Source organism: Heptranchias perlo, chromosome 23 (assembly GCF_035084215.1).
Source record: "Heptranchias perlo isolate sHepPer1 chromosome 23, sHepPer1.hap1, whole genome shotgun sequence".
Lineage (NCBI taxonomy): Eukaryota > Metazoa > Chordata > Chondrichthyes > Hexanchiformes > Hexanchidae > Heptranchias > Heptranchias perlo.
Window position 1 is genome coordinate 20,065,322 of NC_090347.1, and position 26,956 is coordinate 20,092,277.

The 26,956-nt window shown below is 42.3% G+C and overlaps 2 protein-coding genes across 3 annotated transcripts in view; both read left to right on the forward strand.

Annotated features, from left to right (window-relative positions):
* The window catches only part of sdk2b (sidekick cell adhesion molecule 2b), a 712,889-nt gene that overhangs the window by 649,609 nt on the left and 36,324 nt on the right, over positions 1-26,956 (forward strand). For both annotated transcript variants that reach the window (XM_068004137.1, XM_068004136.1), the window contains one exon: positions 20,660-20,789. In XM_068004137.1, the coding sequence (XP_067860238.1) occupies positions 20,660-20,789 (130 nt within the window). The remainder of the gene's footprint in view (positions 1-20,659; positions 20,790-26,956) is intronic.
* rpl38 (ribosomal protein L38) overlaps positions 1-26,956 on the forward strand; it is a 535,859-nt gene that overhangs the window by 399,856 nt on the left and 109,047 nt on the right. The gene's annotated exons all lie outside the window — the stretch shown is intronic.

The following is a 26,956-nucleotide window of genomic DNA, read 5'->3' on the forward strand; positions in this document are numbered from 1 at the left end:
GGTGACTCAGCCCCCCCTATAGCTGATATTGTGGAGGCTCATCCAAAACTCTGCTGCCCACATCCTAATTCACACCAAATCCCTTTCACTCATCACCCCTGTGCTCGCTGACCTACATTGGCTCCTGGTGCAGGAACGCCTCGATTTTTAAAATTCTCATCCTTGTTTTCAAGTCCCTCTACGGCCTCGTCCCTCCCTGTCTCTGTAACCTCCTCCAGCCCTACAATCCTCCGAGATCTCTGCGCTCCTCCAATTCCTGCCTCTTGCGCATCCACGATTTTAATCGCTCCACCATTGGTGGCCGTACCTTCAGCTGCCTAGGCCCTAAGCTCTGGAATTCCCTCCCCAAACCTTTCCACCTCTCTCCCTCTGTTTTCTCCTTTAAGATGCACCTTAAAACCTACCCCTTTGATCAAGTTTTTGGTCACCTGTCCTAATATCTCCTTATGTGGCTCAGTGTCAAATTTTGTTTGATAATCACTCCTGTGAAGCACCTTGGGACGTTTTACTACGTTAAAGGTGCTACATAAATGCAAGTTGTTGTTGATGAGGCTTAGCCCTATTTTAGCTGACAAGATGAACAGCTCAGTCCCTCCTTCAGATGGTAAACTTTATTTCACAGCCACTATTTTGCATTTACTCTTTCACTCCTGGTCTTGAAGTATTGCAGTAATTTCTTCCCCTGTAATCTCCTTCAACTACAAGGCTCAGTTTCCCCAGTGAGCATTGCAGCAATTAACATTTATCTTCAAAAAGCAAAATACTGCAGATGCTGGAAATCTGAAACAAAAACAGAAAATGCTGGAAACTCTCAGCAGGTCAGTCAGCATCTGTAGAGAAACCAGGCAAAGGTGTGGACCTTTAGTCAGAACTCTGGCGAAGGGTCCACACCTGAAATGTTAATGTATGTTCTCTCTAAAGATGCTGACTGGCCTGCTACCAGTTTCCAGCATTTTCTGTTTTTGTTTTAATATTTATCTCGCAAGGTTGCACTCCAGTGTCTCAATGCCCCTTTGTTTGGTCTTCAATTTGTTATCCTAGTTTTCAGTCTTTCTTTGTTTAATCTTGCAATGTGAGGCTATTTTGTCTGCTTGACTACACTTCTTGTTGTCCCCGTGTTTTGAGTTCGCATGCTATCCATCTGGTTATTCCAACTGTAGAATTACTTCCTGTAGGACTGTAAATTAACTGGTTATGTGCAAATTAAAAAAAAGTCCATAGATTGCAAACAGACCTCAAACTGTAATGTAAATTAGGATTTTGAAGTAGAAATGTCACTGTCAGTTGTCTGCATTTAAATTTGTGAACTGAACACTGAGTTTTTTTTTTAGTGTAGTGGTGTTTCTGTCTGTGTCTGTTTCTAACGTAATTGCTGGAGGAAAGCTCTGGGGAGCTTGTGATCCGAGGTGCTGATCCGCTCAGTGCACGTGGTGCTGGAGTGTGTCTGTCTCAGTGACTACTACCACGAGCAATCTAACCTTCAATCACTCACTGCGGTTTGGGAGATCAGTCGCTACACGTTTTCAAGGCTGATTTGGTTTATTTTTCTTTTTTTAATGCAGCCACAGAGTCCTTAATTTTTATGAAATTGGTTTTTTTCCTGTGGGCCATGCTTGAAGATTTTTTTCCTCCATTGCCAGCAGGCTTGAAATCACAATGACTTTTTCTAGAGACATTCAAAAGATAATGGGAGCCAGAGTATGGGGAGAAACAGAGTGGAATGGACAAGTCCGGAAAAGACTGAGATGGCTTCTGTGGCGAGGGAAAGTGCAAAAATGGTCAGAGGGAAGAGGGGGCTGAGATTGTGGGACAATCAGAAGAGAGTTGCAAATGGGTAAAAAACTGAACAAGTCATGAAGTCATTATTTCAATCCACCCTAAAGTATTGTTTTATTTTTCAAATGTTTCCCCCCCTTTCTCCTGAAGTCATTCACTCATGCTAAGCTACAATGCCCTCGGTGCTTGTAGCCCACCAAATTACTGTTCTTAATGTGTGAACTTAGACTGGCGATGTTGGTGGGCAAATTGACCATGAGGGGCATCACTGCCAAGCCGAATCACATCCTCGCCCAACATCTAGCATTTTCAGCAGGGGTCATCCAGCCCTTCTGCATTCAGAGTGAGTGTTACACATGAGATCTGATTTCCCCCAGCCGCCTATTTCTAAATTAGGGTCTCCCACGGGTATATGGACTGTGCCAGTAATTCCCAGCATTTCAGAGAGAGAACATCTTTGCATGTCCCACAGCCAGGCAAGCTTTGAATTGAGAAAAAAATTGTAGAAAATGTAACAGAGAAAAAAAGAGACAAGAAAAGATTAGAGAGAAATGCAGCCTTGCTAGTTGGCAGTTCCTTCTGGCCAGAGTAACAGACACAGCTTGTCACTTTTAATCATATTCATGTTGGTTGAAATAAAAAACAGAAAATGCTGGAAATACTCAGCAAGTCAGGCAGCATCTGTGGAGAGAGAAACAGAGTTAACATTTCAGGTCAATGACCTTTCGTCAGAACTGGTTCGACCTGAAATGTTAACTCTGTTTCTCTCTCCCCAGATGCTGCCTGACTTGCTGAGTATTTCCAGCATTTTCTGTTTTTATTTCAAATTTGCAGCATCGGCAGTATTTTGTTTTTGATTTCATGTAGCTCGGAATTGAAAACGTTGACAGTTTTGGGGGTCACTAGATAATCAGTAGGAATAAGAAACCAAACTCCCCCCCCCCCCCCCCCCAACTTTTCTTGCACATAAAATTGTAGCATCTTAATTGCACAGCTGGGACCAGTTAACTCAGCACAGGCCACAAGTGTAAATGTGACTTGCTGAGCTGAATCAAGCTTGCTGGCTCTGTGGCCATCGAGGCATAAGTGCTTTTTCCCCCGCAAACAGATGCAATGCTTTACTGCATCAACATCGTGCACGTCATATGCAGGTTCCAGACTGATATAGTTCATGGAATTGCGGTCGTTAGCTTCATTTACAGGCAAGTGCCCGGATGTAAACCCTATGGTCCGTGCAATTTTACTAAGGAAACACACTTTTGTTTGGTTGACCCTTGCTTAACCTAGCCCAGTGAACTGAGTGCCAGTTCTGAACCAGTGAAATTCCAAAATCTCAGTAGAGAATTAACACACTCCATATCATTTAGAATAAAAAACCTCTATCTCCTGGGCCTTTTAGAATTGAATGGTTTCAAATAGGCTGGTAAACAGCATTAGCTCAATTAATCTTTGTTTCCTTACCCTTGACAGCACTCACATGATCAGAGATTTGTGATGTGATGTCGTCCAATGCATGCACTGGTGTGGTCGAAATTCAGAACGGTATGCTGGTTCATATCAATCCAATCCTTAGTTCAAATAAGATATCAGAGCAAAGGATTCAATAGACTATGTAAAGCATAATTAAAGTGCCCCGGGTAGAAGCGTATTTATGCTCTCCGTGACTGTGTGTGACAAAGCCTGCTCTGTCTATGCATGATGACCGAGTGAGATGGGGCCCTGCTGTGTCACAGGCTGGTAGAAAAGGATTTGCGGTTAACAGCAAAGACTGTAGCCAAATGAAACTGGACAGCAGCCAGAGTGGGGGAGGGGCAGGGACCCACACGATTGGTCAGAGTGCAGTGGAACTGGAGCCTCTTTTGAAAGCTTTCACATCTAACTTTTTCCATCTGAAAGGACCTTTGTGTTTAAAACGAGGAGCTTTCTCTCAGAAATTCCTTCTCCAAACCACAAGAACATTTTTTTTCTTTGGCTATCATGGCATTTTAACACTGTACTTGAAAACAAGACTATCTTACAATAATTCAGTTTGTTTGGGGATACTTGCAGCCTTTATGTCAACCTTCAAAGAATTTGTTTGGAAAAAGCTGCAACTGAAAGCAGACATATGCTGATATTTCAGTTAACTTGTTGATCATAAGATTTATGATTTAGGAGTAAAAGGGACTGAAGTTGCATAGAGTGATACTGTACTAGGAAAGAACACACTCCTATGAAATTAAGCCTTTTAAAATATGCAGACTAATACCTTCATTAAAAGTGTATATAAAAAAAAGTTACATATTAGTGCATGTTTATTACTATCAAAGCTCAGTGCAATTTTAACCCCAAGCCTTGAGACTTGCAACTAATTTAATTTGGGCTCACACCATCCACCATTTGAAATGTTAGAAAATGGAAAACAATACTATCTATATTTTTAAGATTTCAAACAGATCTCTATTTTTGGTAATGTAACGCTCCTTTTTGGTCCAAACCCACAGCTACACATTCTTATTCCATCTGGAACTGATAGAACAGATATAAGCTCAGTTATGATTTTGTTTATTTTTATATCTCAGGCTCAATAAATAACTCCTCAGTCCCTACAAACTGCAATGTACCTTTATGCACTCAAGATCTAGTAATGTTCACACAGAAACCATCGTCACTCTTTTTAGCTTATTAGATATGTCACGAGCCCTCTCCTAGATTTCAGAAGGTGGTAGAATAAACAATCTATCACACTGTAACTTAGACAATGAACTATGAACGGAGGTTTATTAAAAATTTCGTTCACCTGAGGAAGGAGGAAGCCTCCGAAAGCTTGTGAATTTAAAATAAAATTGCTGGACTATAACTTGGTGTTGTAAAATTGTTTACAATTGTCAACCCCAGTCCATCACCGGCATCTCCACATCAAAAATGAGATAAGCAGTGGCAAAGACAATGCAGCGGTCTTCGCTATTTTTACAGAACATTTTAGTTCATTGTCCCTCCTCAGATACAAAATAGCATAAGACATGACTCTTTGCTAACTCTATTTCTGGATCTTAAATGTGGATCTCAAACGTAACTTAGATGTAGGGTTTCATCAGACCCATGGAGTCTCCGGCTGCTATCTCTATGGCCTGGAGGAACTGGTGAACTGGGAATGTTGAATATGTATGCTGCACAATTGCATCAGGCTGTCAAATGTCCACAGAAGTAAAACACAGAGGATGTTTGCTGGCCTGTGTTCACAGCTCCTTAGCTCCTGCTCAGGGTCACATTAAACTGGTTTCTAATTTTCTAATACTTTGAATGAACTGTGAGACTTTCCCTCAAATATACAACAAACGTCTTGAAGACTACTTTTAGAACAAAACCAGCAGTTATCAGGTGATAGCAACCCAAATGGTTCAGTTATTAACACATTATTGCCTCATTGCGCCAACTTGCAGGACATGATATCTGTCGAATACAATCACATTTTGAGGAAATGGATTCTTCTCCCAATCAACAATGGGCTTGCAGTAACCAAATTTTAAAGTGACTACTGTATTCCTATACATAGTTATCAAAACATGTAGATGCGTTTAAAAAATATTAGAAATGTAACTGAAACTCCCAATTGGTCAGAAGCTTAATGAACGGAATCAGTTCACAGCTTTGGGAGTCTCTGGCAGGCAGTGGTATCAGACGTCCAGCATTGCTAGTCTGACACCAGTGGATCAAGTATGACTTTTCCACTGCACTAGTGGCTCAGCAAGTTTATCCAGTAAGTAACTGAGTCATACAGATCAGGAAGCCTAGGGTCAATCGCTGATTTGTGCTAAATTACCTGATCTCAGCAAGGCAGTGATAGGAATGTGATAGGAATGTTACAATTGGCCTCAGCACCCTGGGATAGTGAGGAGAAAATGGACAGTGTTCCAGCTTCTGATTGCTATCTTGTGATCCTTCCTGGAAGCACATATGTGTGTAGACATCTGGTCTACATCTGGTAAGGACACGATCAAACATGCCTGTGATACTCCAGAAGTCTGCTGATGTTCACGGTCGAGGTTCACACATGAACAACGTCCACACAAGTGAGTTACCAAAGGGTGACCAGCACCCAACCTTACCCCAAGAAGAGAACAGCAGAGAAAATTGGTGAGCGAGAAAAAGTATGACTTTTGGTCCAACTTTTCCTCCCTCTCTTTCAAAAGGCATCCAACCTTTACTAGGCCCCTCCCCAGACCAGCATAACTAAGAATGATAAATCAATACAGTGGGGGTGAGGTGGTGGGTCGGGACACAGCAGTGAACCTGAAATCCAGCATTCCATGTTGCAAGGAATTGAATCTCCAACACATTATGCCATTGCATTAGAAAAAGGATTACCTCCCACTCACCCACTATTAAAAGGGACAGATGGCATGTTCCTGATGTGCAGCCATTAGATGTCACTACTGAATCTTTTTACAAAGCATATTTGAGACAACTGGTGTTATTAATAAGATACTGCATCCTCTAGCATTGGTTACAGCTTGATTTTGTTTAAAATCAATCAATGTTCCCAATGCTCCATAAACTTGCATAAATATATGACAAGCAGATGAGTTTTGGATTAACATCTTTTCTTCCATCTGAATCAAATGATTCAAGTCTAATATTCAGCACTATTGATTTGAGATTAGCTTTTAAGCATTTGTACACCTCAACATGATATCTAAGGTGTCAGGGATAAAACAGCAAACCAGGTTATCATTGATCTTTTAAAATTATATTAAATATGTTATTCTAGTAGGAGGCTGGGACATTACTATGATGTGCAGAATAGCCTTAAGCTACATGGCAAGCCCTGCCTCTCAGACACGTACATGAAAGTGAAAGACTCCAGGGTCAGGAGAGATAGGGGAAAAGTAAAAGTGGTATTACTATTATTGTTTTTTAATTTAACATGTGAGACTTCACCTTGAGCTTTCTGTTCTGTACACTTTCCTTATCAGTTGAATGAGCCCTAGATATCTACACAACTTCAAACTCAATGTCACTGTGATCTGCCAATAGGAAAGAAAGCACTTTTTCACATCCTCAGGATGTCCCAAAATACTTCATAGTTATTGTTGTAAAGTAGGCAAATGCGACAGCCAATTTACGCACAGCAAGGTCCCACAAACAGCAATGAGATAACTGATCAGATAATCTGTTTTGGTGATTCGTTGAGGAATAAATACAGTGTAGCACATCCTCAGTACCACACTGAAATTTCAGCCTAGATTATACGCTCAAGTCTCTGGAGTGACACATTTGCAGTGGGTGAGATGTATTTTGTTTCTCCTGTTTTCAAATATCTGTCTATTTGGCACCACGACACACATGCTCCAATAGAGATTGTAAAAGGAAATAATAATTCCCATCTTCCTGCTGCCATTTCCTAATTCACTACACCCCTTCTTTCAGAAACATTTCCTCTCAACATCTCTAAACTTGTTGCTGTGCTACTCGTTCAATCTGCACATCAGATCTGTGCCGAGGATTCTGGATAGATATCCAGTGGGAATGTCATCATAACTACTCCATCTTTCCCAGGAAATAGACCTGGATGAATAATACATTGAACATTTATAATTATCCCAGTGTAGCAAAATGTGTTAGAGAATAATATTTACTGTGGCTGGGAGATTATTAGCTGCTATATATTTATTAATTGCTTTCTTTAATTCAAGGTGGTTATAGCCCAGGGTTCTGATAGTTGAGGTTAACAATTAAGGGCCTTCTGGATGTAACTTTGTGATCAGTCTGTTTGAACATGAAAGTCCCTACGTGGGCAGTGCTTTGGAGCAGCAACATGCTGAGGGATGTTGGTTTGATCTTTATCCCTGCTGAGTTCAGGTGCTCTGTAGCACTGCAGAGGCCAGTATTTGTGCATAGAGAAGAGGGAGAATCAGAGCTAATGCTTCCCATTATCTATTTATACAGCAAGCTCATTCAAACTTGTTTTTCCCTTCCTTTTTACACCACTTTATTCCCCTACCTTCCTTCTATTTCTCTTGTGAGGGTATTGACTCTTTCTGAGGTCAGATTTCAAGGGTTCAAGGGCCCTTACCAATGTAGTACATATTCATGTGAGTCTGGACAGGGAGGGTTGGCAGGCTATTTGATCTGTGGTGTCACACAGAGTCTGATCCTTTCCTCACCCGATGCCCATTAGCACACAATTCCAGCAGGGGTTGCTGAATAGCACTGAGGATTGGAAACACTGTCTGACTTAACCCAGTGATAAGGACAGTTATTGCTCCACCACTTCCCCAACTGAGATCAGCAAACTCAGCTCAGACCTGGGACCTTCCTAGTCTCTATCGCTCAGTTACTCACCATTTGATTCACCTGGGCACTTAGAGTGTAGACTTGGTTCTTGCTTTGTGGACTTCCTGAACATTACAGTATTGTTCAAATTATTAATAACAGAGGAAAGGTATAAAAAGAATGCCTAATAGCCTTATAATTGAACAGCTCTGTAATGAAAGATACTTCATTCGTAATTGCAAATGGCTGGGTAATCAGCCGCACACTAGATGATATGGTTCTCCATTGCTGCTATAAACATTGAAAATTTAGCCTATCATAATACGTCCATAGCTCTTGGTAATACAGGGACTAAGACCTAAGTTGCAGTGGGCTCCAAGATCTAAGTTGCAGTGGCAAAAAGCATGAACACTGCTAGCCCACCTGCCCCTGCCACTGTCCGCCTCTTAGCAGTTTTAACTATGTCTTCCTTTGGGCTTCTCTTTTCACACACAATATTATTATAATATGTTCTCTCAGAAAAATCTAGACTGGACTTTGGTAGAAAACCCTGACACGTGGATATATATGTACATACAATGGGCATTCAAACCATATTGGTGCTTTATATTATTCAAAGGATTATTTAATGAAATTCTAGTTTTCCCCATGATTTTACTATGGGCAAAGAGAAAGTACATAAGAGTGAAGTGGGAGGGTGGAATAATTGTGGGAGATTGGGCGTCTGACATGGTGGTGATAGCCATGTTTAACAATGTGGCCAGGCTTCTACTGCTGCTTGTGAAAATATAGGAATGAAGGAACAGGAGTAGGCCATTCAGCCCCTCGTGCCTGTTCCGCCATTAAATTAGATCATGGCTGATCTGTATCTTAACTCCATCTACCCGCCTTGGTTCCGTAACCCTTAATACCCTTGCCTAACAAAAATGTCTGAGGTATAAACAGGGTAGTTTCACAAAGAGGAGCATGTGCCTCTAAAGGTTTAGACCCTTATCCTTTCTCTGAGTTTGGAGATAAACAAGGTATCAGTTCTTTCTCTCATTTCAGAATATATTGAATATTCTGTTGAAGACCATTAAGTATCTTCTAGATTTTTCAGAGAGTGGAATGCACTTAATGCTTTTTCCACTTTTGGAGTAGAAGATCGAAAGTAACAGTAACAGAAATCCATTGTACTAACAGCACCATATCGAAGCAAAGCACAATTTTATTCATGTTGAAGAGGTAAAGATATCTGTGGACATGAACACGTTTACATTTTAAATGCACTCTTCCCAACAGCTGTGTCAATAGAAAGGCTGCCAGTAACAAACCATTAAACCAGTTTTAGAGCTGTCCTTTCTTTCTGCCTCTTCACATTCATGCTTGGAAAATGATGCCCAGTCTCAAAATAATTCATCTGCATTAATATTCTAACAGAGCTTTGTTATTATCAATGTCCTGTTAGTAACCAGCAGCAAACCAACATCAAATGCCAATGCACAGTGCAAGAGTTCAAGGGCATGAATATAGCAGGAAAAGCTGGAACATTATGAACCTACTCAAAACAGCAGCGATTTCTCCACAGACTACGTCACTACATAGTTTGGCAATATATGTGATGCTTGAATGGAACATTCAGGCAGCAAAAAAAGTGAAATCCATTGCATCAGAATTATAGGAAGCACAGCATCTAAATAAGGTTACATTTACACTACAACTGTAGTGTTGGTTTGCACTGATGTTATGATTATTGCAAATGTAGCCCACGTCCAGAATCGAGGCTGGATCTTAAATTGCACTGAAAATCCCTGAAGAAAAGATTTTCACTCCGAATTTACGCTGCATACGTTTAGCATCAGTGCAAAGCAGAAATTTCTTTGCACTGACACTAAACTTAAAGGAAAGTACAGTTTAAGTTTCAGAATCACTCATGTCTTGAGAACGAGTCAGCAAGCTTATCTGAATAGCTAAGCCATACAGATCAGGAAAATCTCAATTTCCAAAGCCTTCCAATCCTCCCTGGCAAGGCTCATGCATCAGCAGTGACCACTTGGGAGAGGTACTGGAGACATGGAGGCGACACTTTCAGGAAAAGGGGGGAGAAAATTGACAAGCAAAAGCAAAAAAAAAAGAACGTTAGACCTTGCCAGTCTCAGTCAGGTTTGCAGTGAGATGAACAGCTTCACATCTGACAAAAAATGTTCTTGGGTTCTCACCACTGATAGCAATACAGTGACTTCAAAAGAAAGCACTAGCAAAAGAAAAAGTAAGACTCACATTTATGTAACATCTGATCACATACCTCAGAAACATCTCAAAGTACCTCTCATGCAGTGAATTACTTCTAAGTGGCCTATTTGCCTATGCAAATAGTGCAGCTATTTATGCACACAGCAAGATCCCACAAAGAGCAATAAGATTAAAAATCAGTTAATCTTTTTACTGGTGTTAGTCGAAGGTGGAATGTTATCTTGCAGCACCAGAGAACTCCCTGCTCTTTAAATAGTGTTGTAGGATCTTTAACATTCACCTGAACCAATGAAACAGGCAAGTAGATCTTCAGTTTAATGTCTCATCTAAGGGGCAGTGCATCTGACAATGCAGCACTCCCTTAATGTTGCACTGAATTCTTATGTACTGAAGTCCTGGAATGGGGGTTCAACCTGCAATTTTTTGACTCTGAGGCAAGACTGCTACCAAGTGAGCCAAGCTGACACCTGAAAGTGCATGCACAGCCCACTCTCAATGTCTAGAAAGAACTTGCATTTATAAAGTGCATTTCACAGGACGTCCTAAATTGCTTCACAGCCATTGAAATACTTTTGAACTGTCGTCACTGTTGTAATGTAGGCAAATGTGGCAGTCAATTTGCACACAGCAAGGTCCCACAAACAGCAATGAGATAAATGATCAGATAATCTGTTTTATTGGTGTTGTTTGAAGGATAAATGTTAGTCAGGATGCTAGGAGAACTCCCCTGCTCTTCCTTGAATAGTACCATGGGATCTTTTATATCCATTTGAGAGAGTTGACTGGGCCTTTGTTTAATGTCTCATCTGAAAGGTGACACCTCTGAAAATGCAGCACTCCCTCAGTACTGCATTGAAGCATCAGCGGAGATTATTCCCTCAAGACTCAGAGGTGAGAGTGCTACCATTGAGACAAGGCTGACAACAATAGCAAATGAACTAACCAACATGATGGTGAATTTCCAGCCCATTGTGAGCTTTTCAATAACAGTCCTTCTGAAGAGTTCAGCAATGTCAATTTAATGTAGCAGCTTTCACTTGAAGACCATACTTATTAGCTAATTTGAAAATGGACTTAATGAAAAAGTTGCACTGAATTTAGTATTTTCTACCATGGTGGGCTGCGCTGCTATGTGAGCCAATTCGTTTGCATCATGAATTTCTGGCTTGCAATACCAATAATGCATGAAGACAATGTCCCTTCAAAATTATATATAGGCAGCAAGTGCATAGCTGATGAAAGTCTCTACTATAATCAGAATGAACTCCAGCACCAAAAACTGGAATGAATATTTACAGGCTGAAGTGCGAGAGTTTTTGCCATGTAAAATCCTCACACTACGACAAGTTAAATTCCACATGCCAGTGTAGGACAAGTTTTCACATCACAGCTAAATGGTGCCAATAGGGATGTAATGAGGTAAATTTTCCAAAATCCCAAGTCCAAACCACCCTAATGCACTGTTAGAATATATGCCATAATACTTGACCTTGGACTGATAGTGGGTAAAACAGAAGTTGTTTATGCCTGCATTCAAAAATCTGATGAAGTCTTTTTAAAAAAAAACACTATTAATATTCTGTCACAGTTCATGAGACTGGCAACTTCACAAAGTAAATGAAAACAGATATCATGCCAAACCACTGCTGTAGAAATATATTCATGCCATTTGTCCAAGATCTGTTTTACCATGATTCATCTGCATGGTGTCAAGAGCCATAAAGAAAAAGTTAAGCCTTTACAGGCTAGATCAAAATTGTCTGTAAATGCTCGTACTTCATAAAAATACTATTTATTGTCAGGAGCTAAGTAACCATTACATGAGGGACTGAATGCACAAAATGAAAAACGTAGCAGGTGCTTTGAGAAGGACTTCAATTTTCCTGTACTTCACTGAATTTTAAAAATGTTTTTCACTGTTGTTCTGTCTTCTCTTAGCCTTTCCCTCCACATAAACTTTCCATATTCGTGGCCTCCCCTTCGACCTTGCCATCTCACGTGGTCTCGATCACATACAAGGCCATCTCTGACCACTTTCCTATATCCCTCACCACCCACATTACTGTATCCCCTTCCAACCCCACTTTCTTCTGTGCTACCCCTGGAAAAAACTTCTCCGAGTCACTTAGAATTGCATTTTCAAGCTGCTAACTGCCTACCCCTTGGCCCTCCCTTCGCCACAATACTTCTGCAGCTGTTCAACCATTCCCTCTACTCCATCATTGATGCCCTTGGCCCCAGTAAAACCGTCACTCTCTCCCATCCTGGTCATTCCTCCTGGTATGGTCCCCACCTTCACTCCCTCAAATTAAAGAGGCACAGACTTGAACAAATCTGGTGCAAAACATTCATCACCAGATCTGGCTGGACCACATCAAGTGCTATCAGGCCTCAGTGTCCTCTGCCAAAACCGTTCACAACTCCAGGATCATTCTAGAGAGCAATGATAATCCATGGCTCCTTTTCTACATTATCAACCATCTCCTTAAATCCCCCTCCCACCTCCTCCACTCTTACCTCGAACAAGTGTGAGGAGCTCATAAATTTCTTTGTCACTAAAATTGAGACCATCCATTCAGTTGGATCTGCTGCTCCCCCTTCCTCTTATGCACCAAGCTAAACCTCCCCCAAGACTCCCTCTGCTCTAGCCCTGAACCAATGTCTTTCTCTTGTTTCTCTCCTATCTCCCCTCATGTCTTCTCTGAACTCATCCCATTCCTTGACCGCATTCCCACTAAACTGCCGACTTCCTTTCCTGGCCCCCATGCCAGCTGAAATTATAAATGGTTCTGTCTCCTCAGGTACTGTCCCTTCCCTTTCAAAATTGCCTTCTTCACCCCACCTCTTCAAAAACTCACCCTCGACCCCTCTGTCCTTGAAAATTACTGCCCCATCTCCAACCTCCCTTTCCTCTCCAAAGTATTTGAATGTGTTGTCACCTCCCAAATCTGTGTCCATCTATCTCACAACTCCATTTTTGAATCTCTCCAATGAGGTTTCTGCCCTTGCCACAGCACTGAAATGGCCCTAATCAAAGTCACAAATGGCATCCTGTATGTTGTGACAATGATACATCATCTCTGCTCATCCTCCTCAATCTCTCTGCAGTATTTCAAACAGTCAAGTATACTGTCCTCCTCCAATGCCTCTCCTCCATTATTCAGCTCAGTAGGACTGCCCTCACTTGGTTTGACTCTTACCTATCCGATCATAGCCAGAACATCTCCACCAATGACTTCTCTTCCCACCCCCACATCATTACCTCCAGAATCCCCCAAGGATATATTCTTGGACCCTTCCTCTTCCTCATCTATATATTGCCCCATCCACACCATCATCCAGAGACATGGGCTCAGCTTCCACACGTACGCTGACAACACCCAGCAGTACATCTCTACCACCTCTCTAAACCCCTCCACTGCCTCTGTTGTTAGACTGCTTGCCCAACATCCAGTCTTGGGTGACCCGCCATTCCCTCCAGTTAAACATTGTGAAGTCTGAAGCCATCGTCTTCAGCACCCCACCACAAACTCCTTAGCCTTGTCACTGATTCTATTCCCTCTCCCTGGCCATTGTTCTCTGGCTGAACCAGACTATTTGTAATGTCGGTGTCCTATTGGACAACAAGCTGAGCTTTGACCCCACATCTTCTCCATCATAAAAACCATATACTTGCACCTTATGTAACATCAACTGTCTCCATTCTTCCCTCAGCCAATCTGCTGCTGAAACTTTCATCCAAGCCTTTGTCTTCTCTAGACTTGACTGTTCCAATCCTCTCCTGGCCAGCCACCCATCTCCATAAACCTGAGCTTCAAAACTCTGCTGCTCGTATCCTATCCCGCACCAAGTCCTGCTCCCCCATCACACCTGACCTCACTGATGTACGTTTGCTCTCGGTCCCTTAAAGCTTCCAATTTAAAATTCTTATCCATGCATTTAAATCCTTTCATGGTCTCGCCCATCCCTATCTCTGTAACCTCTTCCAGCCCTACAATTCCCCCTGAACACTCCGTTCCTCTGACTCTGATCTCTTGTCCATCCCTGTCCCTTCAGCTGCCACAGCCATACACTCTGGAATTCCCTTCCTAAACCCCTGACTCTCCACCTCTCTCTCCTCCTTTAAGACTCTCTTTAAAACCCACCTCTTTGACCAAGCTTTTGGTTACTCCTCCTAATATCTAAGGCATCCATTTTTTTTCAGATTACACCTCTGTGAAGCACCGCGAGATGTTTTTCTACATCAAAGGCGCTATATAAATATAAATTGTTGTTGTAGAGGCCATTGGATAGTGATCAGGATCATAAACCCTGGCTAATTATTTTCTCTTCTCTACTCCAGGGTTGTTGAGGTTAATTATAGCACTCAATTGCTCCATGGTTGAGATCAGCTACCTTTACACAAGCTGAGGATTGAATTTGGTCAGTATGGCTAAATATAACACCACAAAGGAAGTTTACCCACTAATCCAATACTTTTCACGTAATTGACTTTTTCCCTTTTATCTCTTCATAAATTCTCTCCTTGTCCCTTCCCATGTTCATACCTTGCTTTCTCTCCTTATAATGCTTCCAAGCCTCAAACAATGCTGCTTTCAAGCTGGCCAGTAAGATGCATGAGGGTGACCTGTCTGAATATCTCTTGTTGAAGTTGTACAAGACATTCGTAACACTTGGAATACTGTGTACAGTTCTGGTCACCCTATTATAGAAAGGATATTATTAAACTAGAAAGAGTGCAGAAAAGATTTACTAGAATGCTACCGGGACTTGATGGTTTGACTTATAGGGAGAGGTTGGATAGACTGAGACTTTTTTCCCTGGAGAGTAGGAGGTTTAGGAGTGATCTTATAGAAGTCTATAAAATAATGAGGGGCATAGATAAGGTAGATAGTCAAAATCTTTTCCCAAAGGTAGGGGAGTCTATAACGAGGGGGCATAGATTTAAGGTGAGAGGGGAGAGATACAAAAGGGTCCAGAGGGGCAATTTTTTCACTCAAAGGGTGGTGAGTGTCTGGAACGAGCTGCCAGAGGCAGTAGTAGAGGCGGGTACAATTTTGTCTTTTAAAAAGCATTTGGACAGTTACATGGGTAAGATGGGTATAGAGGGATATGGGCCAAGTGCAGGAAATTGGGACTAGCTTAGTGGTATAAACTGGGCGACATGGACATGTTGGGCCGAAGGGCCTGTTTCCATGTTGTAAACTTCTATGATTCTATGATTCTCCCTCCCTGTGAGTAACTACCTGAGCCGCATACGCCAGGACTGGAACCCTTCAAGTGAGTTACTGCAGGCACAGGCCTGAATCCTTTCACTCTATAGCTCCAATACACTGTGCTGCCACCCTGTCCTTTGAAATCAGATTACTTTTTCTAGTTGCTAGCATCATAGACAAACAAATTCACTTTTTAGCTCTGCTGTAATGAATTGCTCCTGCTTTAAATTCACATAAGCTACTTGTTTATTGCACTAAGACCTATGCTACTGGCCTCCAGGGCCCAGGTCACATGTAGCTGGCTACAACCTGAAAGTAAGGTTGCCAGGATTTGTTAAGACCAGTGTCAGGACCTAGATCTTAGTGAATTCTGACAAGTTTCCTTTAGGGTTACATCTGACTGGGAAACTCAGAAGTCAGGAACCAGTACCACTGGCACGGGTCTTTTCATAGTATAAACGTAACTTTAGATGCCCTCAAAAGATTTATATGCTTTATTGGAATTTTCTCTTGTTCCCACCTGCACAAGACGTCATTGCGTGTCTAGCTTTGTATTGTTTCATTTGCAGGCCCAAGTGTCTCCCATTTTATTTTCGAAGTATAACCTATTTTGATGTATCTCATTCTAGTGTCCTGGCCAATATTTATCCCTCAACCAACATCTCTAAAAACAGATTATCTGGTCATTATCGTATTGTTCTTTGTGAGACTGTATTTTGTGCAAAATTGGCTGCCGCGTTTCCTACATTACAACAATGAATACAGTGCAAAATTACTTCGCTCCTGAAGTTGTGAAAAGTGCTGTATAAATGCAAGTCTTTCTTTAGAATAATCACACAGTTCCAGGTGCTTAAATGGGTTTGCAATCTGTTTCATTCCTTCAATCGTTAATCTCATTCCTAACATTTTGCTAATAGCCTGGTTCATAGCTCTGTACAAATTAAGTAATAACTGTAATCTTGGTGTCAGGGACCATAAATTGTGGAAAGGGTGAGAAGAAAGGCGGAATAGTTGATGGAAGGAAAATTAGCATCACGAAGGGAGCAACCAATAGCTCTGTTGAAATGTTCCATGGCCTGCATGAAACCCTAAATCTGTGGGTCCAGATTTGCTGATATAATATAAATATCCCATTGATGGGCTAACTGCAAGTGTTTATTTGAAATCTACAGATGGATAGTTAGGGTTTCTGAGTACCAACTTGTGCAAAAACACTGGGATAGGATCAAATTAATGTTATATCTCCGACAGAAAATATAATTTGCCACCTCAAAATATTGCTGTATTTTTAATAACTGAGCTCTGTTTGGATATGGTGTGCCCAGCCAGCTTTCAGTACCTTTCCTAAGTGGCCATTCTTAATGTGTGAGCCTAGATAGTGAGTTTCAGTAAGCTAGTTGACCATGGAAGGAAGGTTCAATCTATTAACACAGGTGTGCTTTGCATCAGGGATCATTTACAGTGATGAGTGGGAACCTCGGTTGATTTTCACTTTCCTGGCCCAATTCCAGTATCTCTATTATCATCACAGCTGAGATCAGCTAACTCAGCACAGACCAAGGATTAAGCCAGGGGCCTTGTGGTCCAAATGGCTCAGTTCATGTACATTGTAAAGGTATGAAAACCTAAAAAATGTCAGGCCAATTTAATGGCCTAGCACTTTCTAGTACTGACTTCAGAACCAGTTCATCATGTATTGGGTTCCCAAGATTGACCATTGCTCAAATCTTGTACAGGCAAGATGTTTCAATCAATTAGGGGAATTTTGTTATGATCTATTGAAATGCTTTGTCAAAGAAATGGTGTTGCCGCTGTTCCAACAGTCTGACATGCCACGCCTGGACTTCCAAATGTTTTGTTGAGTTACAATAGTGTCTGCAAGCACTGAAAGTTGGAGGTCTCAGATGTTATTGACTATCAGTCTTTCAGGCAGCGCTGTGTTGGGATTGACAGCACTACTGAGAACACATTCAGGGTTTTGTTTGCAGTGCAAATAATGATCCACGCTGCCAGCGTGCTTGTGTGACCATGTCATGTGCTGCTGAGGTTGATGTAAATAAATTGCCTACAGTCTAGTCCAGAATGAATCAAACTACCTGATTGTTTCAAATGGAAACATGTTGCCTTTCTTTTTCATAATTCATTTCTTTTTTGGGCCAAACATTGGACAATATTAGAGTTTCAAGTTTTGTTATATTATAAAAAAAGTTTTTATGACATCAGCAAAGTTATTGTTGCTGCTGTCGTAAAAACTTCACTGCAAGGCTGTAATAAAAATGTTCCATTGGTTTCATAATCCTTTCTGTGGTAAAAATCAAAGGCACAAGTGGGACATGATGTTTGTTTTATGAATAAATAAAACTATGTAACTACATAACCAACAAGTTGATAATCAACAGGTGATAGTGAAAGCCTTAAAATCAATATTGGGATAAGCTCAACGTCCTATTGTTACCCATTTTGTATTGTCTTTCTCTCATGAATATTATCTACTTCCCTGAAGGTATAGATACCTTGCTTGGATTTGGTTCCACAGATCCTAGTCCCCTTGGTACCTCGCCCAAGTGACCATTCTTCACATGTGAGTCTAGACAGAAAATGTCAGCAGGCTATACATCATAGTCAAGTACCCCTGTCTCACATGATGTCCACACACAGGCACCTCTAGCTGGGGTCAGTAGAAAGCAGTCAGGAGCAGGAAGCTTGCTCTATTGTTCCCTCCTTAATACAGGGGCACTGGGAATAATTGTAGCACGCCTACACCCATCCTAGCTGAAATTAGCTAAGTTGGCTCAAAGCTGAGACCTTCAGTATGGTTCACACTTGGCAACGCATTTACTAAGTACTGTATTGCTCTTTTTAATATATTGATTTTGCAATGTATTAATCATTTATTTTTCTGCAGTTTAAGAGATAGTAAGATGGCCATTCTTCATGTACTATCCCAGACAATGACTGTCAGTAGGCTATTCTAGCATAGGTGGGGGGGAAGGACCCTTTACAGCAGCATTCATTGGATAGCAATCCGGAATTTGAACTGGCTATTTTTTCTCCCAGAATCATAGAATGGTTACAGCATGGAAAGAGGCCATTCGGCCCATCGAGTTCATGCCTGTTCTCTGCAAGTGCAGTCCAGCTAGTCCCACTTCCCCGCCCTTTCCCCGTAGCACTGTATATTTTTTCCCTTCAAGTATTTATCCAATTCCCTTTTGAAAGCCTTGATTGAATCTGCCTCCACCGCCCTCTCAGGCAGTGTATTCCAGATTATAACCACTCGCTGTGTAAAAAAGTTTTTCCTTATGTTGCCTTTGGTTCTTTTGCCAATCGCCTTAAATCTATGTCCTCTGGTTCTTGACCCTTCCATCAATGACAACAGTTTCTTTCTATCTACTCTGTCTAGACCCTTCATGATTTTGAACACTTCTCTCAAATCTCCTCTCAACCCTTTCTGCTCTAAGGAGAACAACCCCAGCAGTTGGGATGTCTTGTTGAAGTTGTACAAGACATTAGTTAGGCCACACTTGGAATACTGTGTACAGTTCTGGTCACCCTATTATAGAAAGGATATTATTAAACTAGAAAGAGTGCAGAAAAGATTTACTAGGATGCTACCGGGACTTGATGGTTTGACTTATAGGGAGAGGTTGGATAGACTGAGACTTTTTTCGCTGGAGAGTAGGAGGTTTAGGGGTGATCTTATAGAAGTCTATAAAATAATGAGGGGCATAGATAAGGTAGATAGTCAAAATCTTTTCCCATAGGTAGGGGAGTCTATAACGAGGGGGTATAGATTTAAGGTGAGAGGGGAGAGATACAAAAGGGTCCAGAGGGGCAATTTTTTCACTCAAAGGGTGGTGAGTGTCTGGAACGAGCTGCCAGAGGCAGTAGTAGAGGTGGGTACAATTTTGTCTTTTAAAAAGCATTTGGACAGTTACATGGGTAAGATGGGTATAGAGGGATATGGGCCAAGTGCAGGCAACTGGGACTAGCTTAGTGGTATAAACTGGGCGACATGGACATGTTGGGCCGAAGGGTCTGTTTCCATGTTGTAAACTTCTATGATTCTCTAGTCTATCCACGTAACTGAAGTCCTTCATCCCTGGAACCAGTCTCGTAAATCTCTTCTGCACCCTCTCTAAGGCCTTCGCATCCTTCCTAAAGTGCGCTGCTCAGAATTGGACACAATGCTCCAGTTGTGGCTGAACCAGTGTTTTATAAAGGTTCATCATAACCTCCTTGCTTTTGTACTCTATGCCTCTATTTATAAAACCCAGAATCCCTTATGCTTTTTTAACCGCTTTCTCAACCTGCCCTGTCTCCCTCCCTAACAAGAGGAGCTGAGTCCAATTACAAAGCCCATGCAGCTGCCTTGGTTGATATCGACAAATTCAGGACAGACTGGGGATTTAATTTGGGGTCTTCCTCCTCTGTATGCTTCACTGACAGTTGCTTTACCTCTGAGCCACTGGGGGTGTCCTCACTCTGCTTATCTAACCACAAGAATGCAGTAAACTACAAACAGTAGGTCATGGAAACACTGTGAATGTGTAATGACACTGCAGTACATAGTGACTGTAACTATGCTGTATCAATACAAAGCTGGCAGTATTACAGAGGTGTTCTAAAGAAGAAGAAATACAGAGAAGTTCTAAAGAAGTGTTTTTGTTGTGTCTGTATGCCAAGTATGGGTTAAATGGTGCTCAGGTTCGATGAATACACATGCCTTTCAAGTTACACAGGGACTATCATTTATGAAGAGGTGAAGGCATGGTATTAAATATAATACAATATTCATGCAACTCCATGGTGAAGTAGCAAGTTATTCAACTGATATCTTTTTAGTCACACCTCAAGCTATTCACAAACTGATGCCAGTACATTTACCCCTAAAGCTGGTGTTAGTGCAGTCCTGATATTATTTGTACGTAAGCCCAAAAGAAGAGTTCCAAATTTTAGTGAAGTCCTAATCAAACAGATATTACATTAATATGTAGTCTCCTTCTGAAATTTGCTTGGTACTCTTCCAAAACCCAGTGCTATCAATGTGGTGTTACGTGGGGTGTCTTGTTTCCAGAGCTTTTCCTTTAATTTCTGTGCTCATAACAGGATGACAATAAAAATGTCATGCATTTCATTATCAAAGATTATTACAGGCTCTCACAAGTATCTCGTTTCCACAGATCGCCCCCACGGCCAAGTCCCGGTAGCCTCCACTACTCAGATGAGGACGTCAGCACAAAATACAATGACCTAATCCCAGCAGAGAGCAGCAGCCTGACTGAGAAACCCTCTGAAATATCAGACTCTCAGGTAAGCACCAGTGAGTGACATGCTGAGATTCTTCCAGGAATGTCACAATACCCAAGATTGCTGGAGTATTCTTGGAAGTGTATATCACTGATTCATACTGTGCCCAATGTAACAGTTCAGGCTTTCTCCCAATACCTAGTATAGTTAATACTAAGGAAGATTGTGACAAAATACAAGAAGACATTAATAAACTTAGAATGGGTGTGTAATTGGCAAATTAATATAGACAAGTGTGAGGTGGTGCAATTGATGGGAAGAACAAAGAGGCCACATAATGCTTGGATAATAAGAGTCTAAATGGGGTAGAGGAGCAAAGGGATCTAGGGGTACAGATACACAAATCACTAAAAGTAGCAATGCAGGTTATTAAGGCCATTAAAAAAAAGCAAAACCAAGCGCTGGGGCTCATTTCTCGAAGGATAGAATTGAAAAGCAAAGAAGTTATGTTAAACTTGTATAGAACCTTGGTTAGACCACACTTGGAGTACTGTGAACAGTTCTGGGCTACATATTATAGAAAGGATATAGCGACACCAAAGAAGGTACAAAAAAAGATTCTCAAGGACGATACCAGAACTGAGAGGGTGTACTTATCAGGAAAGGCTGGGCAGGCTGGGGCTCTTTTCTCTAGAAAATAGAAGGCTGAGGGATGACCTGATAGAAGTCTTTAAGTTTATGAAAGGGTTTGATAGGGTAGACATAGAGAAAATGTTTCCACTTGTGGGGGAGTCCAAAACTAGAGGTCTTAAATATAAGATAGTCACTAATAAATCCAATAGAGAATTCAGGAAAAACTTACCCAAAGAGTGATAAGAATGTGGAACACACTACCACAAGCAGTAGTTGAGGCGCATAGCATAGATGCATTAAAGCATATGAGGGAGAAAGGAATAGAAGGATATGCTAATAGGGTTAGATGAAGAGGGGTTGGGAGGAGGCTCATGTGGAGCATAAACGGTGGTATCGAGCTGTTGGGCCGAATGGCCTGTTTCTGTACTGTAGACACTATGTAACTTGTGTTCACATCAGTAAGGCACTTTCCACAAGCAGAGCAATTGTTCCATGAATCAAAACCATGAATGACAGAACATGCAATAAGCCAGACAATTACCCTTGACTGGAGAATGTCAGAGATCATATTAGATGCTCATAATGGTCTCCTGTCTACTCAAAGGCAATTAATATAGTGCTATCCGATGAATGTGTAGAAGCTAAAACTAAGAGATAAATTTACTTTTAAGAAGCAGTAAAACACAGCGAGATACTAAAAATAGAATATTGGACTTACACAGTATAGAAACGGTTTCAAAATTCTTGTCGTATTTTCAATGCTTCTGACTGAGTCTTTGATGGACATCACGTGGTTGAGGCGCGAAACAAGTAACAGGGAATCACGTGACTCTTCCTCGATTATATTATTTTCTTTAATTTGATGATGCAGTAGGTTCAATTAGTGGTCAAACTATTTCTTCTCAATGCTCGGACTATTAAGATTTAACCAATTTTAATTCTCAAGTAGATGCAGTATGAACTGTCATGCCTTGACCACTCGATGGTCTGTTTGTTTTTCATGCCTGACTGTAAATGAAACTATGACTTTATGATGGTCATGACCTGGAGTTAGAATATAAAATGTCCATTGTCGTTCAAAAGATCAATAGCTTGATTAGCTTGAATTCAAGGGCTACTGGCACTTTGGCTCACACAACCCATCTGTGATTCTCTTGCACAAATACAATGAACCTCCCTTAACAGATATTGCTGGCTAAAGACAATTTTCAAAACACATTTGCCCTGCCTAGCCAAAGTCATATAAGAATATAATGCAGAAATCTCTCAAATTCTTAGACCCAAACCCCTTAAAAATATTTAGTATTGTTGAATCAAATGGTCTTGAATACAGGTTTCTCCAGCAACCCTCTCCCAGCTTTATGATTGGTTGTCAATGTATTTCTGAGGTACCACCTCATTGGTAAATGCACACATGGTATGGAATGGGAACACACCAAACGAGGAAGGAACCAGACCCGACCCTTGAAATAGACGGCCTTAGCCACATCAGCAGCAGGAATGCTACAAATGGCCTCAGAATTGACACGGTCGTAAGAGACAAAGGGGTCGATTTTAGGATGGCCGAGCGGGTGCGTTCGTGGCAGGGGGGCTCCGAAAATTGGGGATTCCCGGGGCGGGTCCGGAGCCCGGCTCCAACCCGCCCACTTCCGGGTTCCCCAATGACATGCTTAGATGCGTGCGCAGCCCCCGCATGCGGGACTCCCACCGGCAATTAAAGCCAGCGGGATCCCACTTGAAACAATTAATTTGATAGTTCAGGTCATTTGCAGACCTGATTGGGAGGATATTTTAGGAGGGGTGGGATTTTCATATAAACTGAGTGTGTTTCCCATACTGGGGGAAACACTCCCAGTTGAAACAGACGTGTTGCAGCCACCAGCCTGTGGGAGCTGCAAAGGTCCATTTGACAGGTGTGGAGGGAGACACTCACTCATTACAGGAGGTCACTCTGTCACTTTGGACAAAGTTCGGCCTGCACCACCCTCCTCCAAACACTAAAATTCACCAACTTGCACATTTACCCCGGGGTCCAGAAACATTTACCTACCTTGCGGACCCCCTCAAACATACATCTTCCGGATGGGGGCCACCATAGCTGCAGTCATTACCTCCTCGGAGGACGAACAGCATCACCAGCCTCGCCGGCCACGCCATCCACCTCTGACACATGGAGCTCCACAACACAGCGCTGTGACACATCCACCTGCACAGCAGGAGGGAGGGCAACCGCAGAGAGAAATGCGTCGCAGAAGGCACTACCCTCGCCACAGGGTCCACAGACTGAGGCTCAGCTTTCTGGACCTCTCTAAGGAGCAGTGCACACGGAGGCTCAGAGTCAATCGACATGTAGTCATGGACATCTGCAGCTTCCTTGATGCTGAGCTGCTCCCGGCTGGCCCGAGCACCATCTTCTTACCTGTCACTGTCAAAGTCACCACTGCCGTCAACAACTTCTCCTCCGCATCCTTCCAGGGTGCCAACGGGGACATCGCCGACGTCTCTCAGCCGTCTGCACAAAAGAGCCCTGCAAATACACCTACACCCACTCTGCAGTGACCCAATGGGTGGCATCAGGTGTGGGTCTTCATGGTGATCCTCAGGAAAGGGAATTATTGCATAAACCAGACGAGATTTGCAAAGACGTGGCCGTAGTGGTGATAACAAATTTTAAATGTGCTTGGCAAAACAAACAAAACCAAATGAAAAACATGACATTCTGTCATACACCCTTGTGCATCCCCTTTGTGCTCACAAAACCTTAGCCGTATGTTTACAGGAACCCCTACGTGGTGCTACCTCTGTGGCTTCAGCAGAGGTAGTGGCAGGTTGCTCTTGACCGATGAGATGCTTTGCGCGGACGCCCTCTGGGTTTCAGTGCCCGTAAGGGTCCCTTCAAAGATTGCTGCACCTGCACCTGCACCTGTGCAGAGGCAGACTCGGCCACCTGGAGAGGAGGCAGCATTGCGGGTACTGGTTGAGAGGGGGGCAACGGGTGAGACGTGGGAGCGCTTTGAGTGGCGTCCCCACTTCCATGTCCCCTTTTGCCATCATCCCTCTCCTGGGCCTTCTGGCATCTCTTCTCCTATCAAGGCAAAACACAGAGAGGCGTGATTGAGTGATGGTAGCATAGTGACCCGCTGCATGCATTGGTGTGGGTGGGGGTGACCGTGAAGGAGATGCATGGGAGGGTGCATGTGAGACATAGCCATGAGATTGTATGAGGATTGGGTTGCGTGGTAGTGTTCGAATGGGAACTGGGGCAGTGAGTAAGTGCAGGCAAGGTGAGGATGATGGTTGAGTGGATGTGAGGAGTGATGCGAGAGCGTTGTGGTGGCAGTGCAGAAGGTGGTGGTGGAGTTGATGTGGAAGACGGAGTTTGGGAGAATACGTAAGTATACTCATTTTGGCTGACCTGGTTAGGTCATTAAAGCACTTCCTGCACTGGACCCAGGTTCAGGAGATGTTACTGCTGCTGCTGACCTCCTCTGCCACCTCTAGCCAGACCTTCTTGGTGGAGAGGCAGTTCCTCCCGTCTGCTGGGAAAAACGTTTCCCTCCTCCTCCTCCTGACCCCATCGAGCAACACCTGGAGTGAGGAGTCTGAGAACCTTGGAGCAGCCTTGCCGCTGGGCTGCTCCATGCTGCCAATTCTTTACTGCAGAAGGAGCATTGGAGGACTGCCCCTTTAAATAGGACTCCTCCTGCTGACAGCCTGCGATGTGGGTGCGCAGTGAGTCCGCTGCGCAGGTCTGGAACAGGAAACCCGGAAGCAGGCGGAAGTACCTTCAATTAGACTGTGATCACGTGTGGAGCACCCCGATTTCACTGGGCGTGTTACCCACGCACCCAGTCGACCCCCCGCTGCCAACCCGCCTCCCTCCTAATGTCGGGCCCAAAATCTATCAAAATTCCTGCTTCTAACCCCTGCTAGAAAAACAGATTTATGGACATTGGGTAAGAACAAGAATAAGATTCAGCTGTAGTGGCCCCGTAGCTGAATCATCTCTGACACTCAATGACCAACATCACACTTGAATAACAATGCCAACGAATCAGAGGGTTACCACCACCTGGAGAACAGCACTTCAACATGAATTGCTGATTTTAAGAAAGGAATGGTAAAGGAAGAAAATTGAAGGTGTGATATAACCAGCTTTTATTTGCTTTTTACTCCCCTAGAAATAGAGCTGACCAAGATACATTATTCTTCATTCCAGTAAATAGCCCAAGTCTATAAGTACTCTGAAGTCATGAATTTCAACCTGCTCAATTTGAGTGTTGCAATTCTGATCATTCTGCAGTTAGGATAAATATATAAAAAGTGAACGACCAGATCTTCCGTGGCTCTCCAACTGTCTCATTGAGTGAATTTATCCAGTGAGTAGCTCGGCCTTACAGACCAGAAAAGTATCAGGTTTGATCTCCATTCTGCATTGAGTTAGCTGATCTTAGCTGGGCAGTGGTAGGGACACTTTATTGGGCCTCAGTGCCCCTGGGTAGAATCATTACATCAATCAGCGTTCCTGTTCTTGATTGCTATCCAGTACTCTTGCTGGAAGTCAAATAGCCTTCCAATGCTCACTGATCAAGGCTCACAAATGAATAATAGATGCTTGGGTGAGGTACCAGAGGGAGCCTGTGAATTCATAACCCATAAAGGAGTCAGCACTTTCAGGAGAGAGAAGGCAAGGGCAGAAAATTAAGGAGAAAAATAAAAAGACAGATTTTCCAAACCTTTCTAATGAGCCTTAATGTTATATTGAAAGGGGAAAGAATAAAGGTAATAAATCACATTGTAGAAGTGGCACAACTTTCTATTAAGAAGGCATTAAGTAGATTTTCCACTGATTAATAGTCAATGGGAAGAAAATCTAATCCTGTGCCATGCAGAAAAAGTTTCAATTTAGCATTCTGATGAAGATGTAAATCTGAATCCTTCAGTCGTCTAATTTGTGAGAAACTGTACCAAGTTCCATTAGAATTCATCTAGCATCCACTGCTGCTTTTGATGTTCCTGTTGATTGTCATTTCAAACACACAGCACCCTTTCAAATCAGGGTTTATGAAATGAGAAGAAAAGATCTCATATTTCTGGTCCATGTGTAATCTAAACCTTGTGCTAACATTAACTTAATTACCACTGTTGGAAATGTGTGATGAAATTTCTTACATTGAAAATTACCATTTGCTTTTGTTTCAGCATAGACAGTACATTACTGTATTGATTCTGATCAGACTTATGTTACTATCTCTTTCTGTCTGTCAGTCAGTCTATCTGCTGCCTGGAGCAATCGTCATATCTAGACACCATAAGTAGTTTAACATTTTTATTCAGCTGTCAACTGGGCTCACTTGTGGCAAAGGGAGGGTCGTGTAATATATGTATTTCTGCAAAAATGCCTGAAAGAAACTTTCTCCCATTGTTGATGAACTATTCACTGATAAGTGGAAGATAAAATCATTTAAAGAATGAGGAAGAATGACCGAATTCTGCCCTTCGGCAGAATGGATGAAAACTAATTAAATTTACCCAACAAGGATAAATGAGCTTAAGTATCTACCAAGGCTGGCATTCAGGTAAACCAGCCTCTGGGT